At 45.4% G+C, this 6411-nt stretch overlaps 1 protein-coding gene across 1 annotated transcript in view; it reads left to right on the top strand.

Moving 5' to 3' along the window:
* Positions 1–857: 857 nt before the first annotated feature.
* LOC307088432 (matrix metalloproteinase-16-like) overlaps positions 858–6411 on the top strand; it is a gene marked incomplete at its 3' end in the record, with an annotated part of 58395 nt that continues 52841 nt past the window's right edge. The window contains exon 1 of the mRNA XM_079754326.1: positions 858–1289. Coding sequence (XP_079610452.1) covers positions 1164–1289 — 126 coding nt within the window. The 5' untranslated portion in view covers positions 858–1163. The remainder of the gene's footprint in view (positions 1290–6411) is intronic.

Raw genomic sequence — 6411 nt, 5'->3', positions numbered from 1 at the left:
TATTTGAGAGTAGATATTTTCATGAAATTTTCATTATATTTATATTATTTGTATTTACGACACAAATATTAGTTGCAGGCAAAGTGTTTACACCATCTAACTTGGTACGCTTGTACCCCTGTTTTAACTTTTACAGCAGGAATTTTACAGCGTCAATCTTAACTCATTACTTTTTATAGAATTATAGTGACAGGACGATGGCTCATCATCTCCAGGAACCGATATGCAGACTTCTGGGCAGGATGCATGTGTCATTCCTCGTCGAGCCTATTACCTCCCCCTTGTGGCAGAAAAAATATATATTTAAAACAAAACTTCAGATAAACAAATGAGAAGACTTATCAATACCATCAAGGAATACACTTAACATTATGGGGACGTAGTTTATGTGTGTTGGTGCACCAGCGTATATGATATTTATTGAACGGCGTTTGAATAATGGAAACATAGCCTCATCATCAGCTCATCTGCCAATGCTCTGCTCCTCCAACGTCCACTTAGTCCACCTCAAGATCATTAAAAGATGAAAAATAGGCATCAGTTGTACTTGCTCATTTACATGTGTGTACTTTGTAGGCTATATTAAGTGTATCATTGAATTGGACGGAAGATGCTCTTCGATAATGGGCATCTGCAACAAAAAAAAAACCAATATAGGCTTGCATGTGAACGACTAGAGTTCCGTGTGGACCCAACCTTTCACAGTGATGCCGGCCTGTGAGTGCGGTCCAGGAAAGGGGGAGTGATGTGTGCGCCCTGGACAAGTGGGGCTTCGGGATGGCGCGCGCATGCGCAGTAACTGGGAAATATGGTTGAAAACTGGCAGCTATGCCGCGCAGCGCAGGAATCGAGCTAAATGTGTCTGTCAAGAGGAATCGTTGTGCAGCGACCGTGCCGGAGGACCAAACCGGGGACAAGCGAGACTCGTAGAGAGGAAGCGACTGAGAGCCGTGGCGAATGATTATTTTACACGGGATCACCGGAGATAGACGAAGAGATAGGGGGGATAGGACGAAGCCTTTTCCTCTTTCCCAGTGGGCACGGAAGAAAGATATACCCGGCGATGTCCCTCCTAAACGTCTAGGATCTACTCCGTGCCCGCTTGTTGTTTTTTCTGGTTGACTGTTATCGAAAACAAACAGACAAAAATCCAAAGGGCCACTATGGTTTTATTAGACCTCCATTCTAGGAGATGTTTGAGTAGCTTGTGCATAGGGACGCTGTGCGTGCAGTTCCTGCTGTGGATTTTATGCGCGGTGAACGGAGAGGAGCAGCCGTTCAGCGTGGAGGTAAGAGGGGAACGGGGAACCGGGACCGTTGTGTCTCTCTCCACCAGGATTTGAATAGTGGGAATAAAATCGTGTCCGCTCCTCCTCACATTGACTCTGGTTTCTGAGCTGATGTGCAACCTGATTTTCCGTTAGATCTAATGCCAATTTTTTTTTGCTACAACGAGAATGAAATCCTTTATTGTTTATGACTCTGTGTGTGTTAGTGGATTGAGTTTTCTACCCAAACAAACGCTCTTTGTGAGATTGAGTGTGGGCGACTAGTTACTTATTCCAATGTTTTTACACGTTTTGAAAGAAAGGAAACAACAATGCATGGGTAAACAAAAACCCCGAACGGATTTTCATTTATTTTCGTAAATGACCGCTTCTCCCTACAAATCACTTTGCGGGCCACTGGGAACCACTTAAATCCAATAGTGTCATCCACCTCCTGATAATAAAGGGACGTGCAGCATGCATGAATGGCTATTTTGTTCACGACATTAACCCGTGCTCTGCGAGGCATACTGTTTTCTCTGTTCGTTATAAAAGCCTTGGTCGTTTTTTAAACCCACCGTAAAGAAGATGGCACAATTCCATCAATTTCATCCAAAATTACACTATAAAATAGCTAAACTATTCTTTCTTTCTTTCTTTGTGTAGCTGTTCCTTTTTGGCCCCTTCTTTGTTTCGATCTTTGTTTTTTTGTATTTTCTTTTTTTTTTTCTCTTTATTCTTTTCTTACTTACTTTCTTTGTTGTGAAAAAGTTGCGGCTTGCACACAGACATCACAAAATACAAGAGAAAACACAGTCAGGGCTTGTGTTTTCGAACATGCCTCGCTTTCACAGCAAATCACGCATCACGTTCAAAGCATTAACCTTCCACCGTGTGTCATTTCCCATTCCACATCCCCTGTTAGTCTCTTAGACATGACTAGAAACAGTATCGCGTAAGTTCTCTCTCTCGCTCTCGCACACGCATACACGCACACACGCACACACCGTGCCGACTGACAGTCAAGTCCTACATGTACATGTCTGCAGGATTTGCAAGCTTGGCATGCTACACAAGCATCAGATTCAGCCCAATTCAGTCCAGATGCTGCAGGTTACTCAGTTACAGTGTCCAAAGCCCATGTCTGAGAGAGAGAGCGAGAGAGTGAGAGTGAGAGAGTGGGAGAATGAGAGCGACAGAGAATAAGAGGGAGGGAGAGAGAGAGAGAGAGAGAGAGAGAGAGAGAGAGAGAGAGAGAGAGAGAGGGAGAGAGAGAGAGAGAGAGAGAGACTGAAAGAAGGAGAGGGATTAAATAAACATAACCAGGGACTAGAAACAGAGAGACGTTGAGTTGAGCCTGAGTGACGGCGTGCTTGGTCTTTATGAGTTGTATCAACCATCGCCTTATCGAGAGATTAAGGTCTGACAATTTTCTGACACATCAAAAAATGCACAATCAAGAGGGGGAAGTGCGATTGACAGAATGATTGACAGGAGGCAGACGAGGAGGGAGATGAAGACTTAAGGACAGGCGGTTTAATACATTATGTTTACCACCTCCTCCTCCTCCTCCTCCTCCTCCTCCTCCTCCTCCTCCTCCTCTTCACATTTCTCCTTGGCTTCGGCATGGTCCCTGGGGAGAATCCCGCTCTGTCACAGAAAAAATAGATGGTTCATCACAGGCTCAAGGCTCGCTGACTGCTTCTCACACGGCCGCCAGTCCGCTGCTTGTCGACAGAGACCATGCAGCCTCACACACACGCACGTATACAAACACACACAGACACACACGTGCATACACAAACGTGTATACACACACGCTCGTATACACACACACACACACACACACACACACAATACAATAAAACCAGGGGACTATCGTTATTATCGCTGCAAGAGTCAGTATTATAAAGGATATCTGCAGCCACCTGCTGGTTATGGTTATGCACATTTGTTTAATGTTGTCTCGTTGGCGTCACAACCGTGGAGAACTCTTGGCGGGAGGCAGACACATGCCCGCCCCTCCGGCTCACATCCCAAGAAAAGAAAAAACTCCACCTCAATCTGGTTAACTTTGGGTGAGAGCTGCATTTAAGAACGACAACACTTGTTCAATCCCAAACTAGAACGTAAACATAGGTACAATAGTTACACCTTACAACTGAGTGTAACCTGTAAACACACACACATACACACACACACACACACACACACACACACACACACACACACACACACACACACACACACAAACCTCCAGTTCAGTGGCGCGTGTCCAAGGAAATGTTGACCGCACTGTTAACACACACACGCGCACACGCACACGGACACCGTACATGGCGGCAAACACTCTTGGACCCATACCTGTCACAGTTTGCTTTGTGGGAAAACAAGAGTCTCCTGTGTGCGTTTGTGTTTTTGTTGTTGCTCAGTTTGCGGTCAAGTGTATTTCTCCCCGTCGGTCCCAGAGGCTTGGGTAGGTCAGTCGTTTAGAAGGACAGGCGAAGCATGAATACCCCCGGCCGGCTCGTCCTGTCCATGGCTAGGGAGAGGCCCTTGTGCTTATGTTCTGTGTGTGTGTGTGTGTGGGGGGGTGTGTGTGTGTGTGTGTGTGTGTGTCTGTGCGTGTGTGTGCATGTGTGTGCATGGTTGGTTGGCTGTCTGTGTGTCTGTGTGTGTGTCCACCCTTATTCCTCAGTGGGCGCCAACTGAACGTGAACGCGCATGTGCACACTGCACATGCACATACTGACATGTGCGTGCGCACGTGCACACGCACACAGACAGAGGGAGAGAGACGCGCGTTATACCAGACAGCAATAAAGTAGAGAAGATGAGCATGTATCTCCTCTAAATACCAGGTTGTGTTTTGAAGCGGGAGTTCAACCTGTAATCGGTGGTCAGAAGCCCTCTTGTCTTATGATTAGTTCTGGCCTTTATTTTGATTCTGTCAATCATATCGGCTGAACTTGGCAAAGCCATTTTCTTTCCACCCCAAACCAGAGCTGTTCATTGCTGTGCCGCGGCAATGAATTATATTCATCAGCGTGGGTTTAATCTATACTGATGTAATTGGTGGGAACTGGCCGTGCATTTTTATGAGCAAAATACCAGTTATTGTTTTGTAGTCACGCTCGGCAAGATTGTCGAAGAATTAATTAATTATAAGCAACAGTGGATTCATTAAAAATATAATCATGGCTATGTTAATGTCCCCACCGCCCGTCTCCCAATATAGCACTTAATGCTCAAGAAGAGTCTGGAAGCCTTAAATTATGTTCTTTTGTAATGATTTAGTTCAATCCAATGTCAACTGACTAAGAAGAAGAATCGTTGTAATCTGTCGAAAGTCTTCTTTGGCATGGTGGTCAAGTAGTGGAGGAATATCACAGTGATAATTTACCTCTTTATAGCTGTATACATTCTGGTTTCGTGTTGTGTTCGACTGCTTATCTGCCCGAGGGATTTCAGGTCAATGTGTTGTGAAGTGTGGAGGGAGAGCATTAGTGGTAAACTGGGTTTAAAGTTTCACTCTGTAATTGCAGTCTGTTTTCTCTCTTTCTCTGTCTCTGTCTCTCTCTCTCTGTCTCTTTTCTCTGACTCTCTCTATCTCTCGCTCTGACTCCCTCTCTCTTTTTAAAACATGGAAGCGCCTTCGGCAGCGCCCCTTTAATTGCAGATTCGGGCCAGAAGGACTGAGCGTCAATGCAGTTACAGCTAGAGTTAACACATATATTAACATTTGAAAAATGTTTGTTAACATTGCAGAAACACAAAACACAAACCCATCCATGTACCCTGGTATATAATCCAAATCCTTCATCTCAAATATGAAAATACAAGTCACACTTCATACTCAACATTCTGAAGAAGTAGTGATAAATGTCTAAAGTCTGTGAGGCGTTAGGGGCCTTTGTGCATGATGCATGATATGCCTTCTTGTTCACAACATGGCTTGTATTGTGTCTCTCTCTCCAAGTCTAGCACAAGTATTTCTGTTCTGCTACAGCAGAGCAGACACACAGACCCCCCCCCCCCCCACACACACACACACACACACACACACACACACACACACACACACACACACACACACACACACCAGTGATAGCCAGGTGACAAGGGAGTATGTGTTTCTGAGAGTCGGTGGGAATGGAGGTAGGGGGGGCAATCTGTGGCACAAAGACACACCTGTGCCCTACCTCCTGGGGAAGGATCCAGGTGGGTGGGACAGATGAGTGTGTGAATGGATGGATGAATATAGAGACTATTTTCCTCCCCCCTAATGCCTATTGGTTAAAGTTCTCTTTCGTTTTGTACAAAACAAAAAGGCTACTCATGACGGCACATGAACAAGGTATTCATTAAGTCTGTGGTCATATAATGAAGGTTTTGGGTCTTTAACTTTGGGTGTTTGGGGTGTTTTGGGTCTTCAAGGAGAAGCTGAGGGTATACAAATTCTTACACAGTGTTTGGAGCTTTGCTGAAAGTTTTGAAGCCAAAACTTTCATTTGTTTGAAAACCGCTCAAATAACCAGTTAACCAGTTCACCGCACTCCTTTACGTCAGAGTATTAAGAGTCGAAGCATTGCCATCCATCATTCCAATGTCTGACAAACAACACTTATGAGCACAGGTTCTCCCTCCCTAAAAGTGTAACGTATCAGCTGGCAGTGGCGGGGGGGAAACGCCACTGTGTTTGTTGTCCTTTTGGGTCCCCTCCGCCACCATAGGTTCAGGCTATAGGATCTAGCTGTCTTGCTGGGGTTCCTTCTGACGGCTGTCACTATGCCTGGAATGGGTGAGCCCCGGCAGCGAGCCGGCACCGATCGGGTAACGGGTCGGCGCGGGGGCCTCTCTCGGGCCTCCCAGCTGCTGAATAATAGAGTGGCCGACATCGCTGTTATTGTGTGGGTCTGCTGTAAACGCCACGGTGAAAATAGTACTTCTCTCTTCTCTTCTTTGTCTTCTCTGCTTTCTTCGAGTTTGCTTCCGTTCTACGTTTTTGACAAAGTAAAGACATAACTCTCGTTGGTTAGTTCGCAATTTCTTCCTGTCACTTTGCTTTTTAAGAAATGACAAACAGGAAATGAGGACGATGTCATACTATGTTGTCGTTTGATGCTGATGCCTTCTTTTCTTA

This window comes from Pollachius pollachius (assembly GCF_949987615.1).
Source record: "Pollachius pollachius genome assembly, chromosome: 17".
Classification (NCBI taxonomy): domain Eukaryota; kingdom Metazoa; phylum Chordata; class Actinopteri; order Gadiformes; family Gadidae; genus Pollachius; species Pollachius pollachius.
The sequence above is the reverse complement of the archived record's forward strand: the minus strand, read 5'-3'. Positions and strand labels throughout refer to the sequence as shown.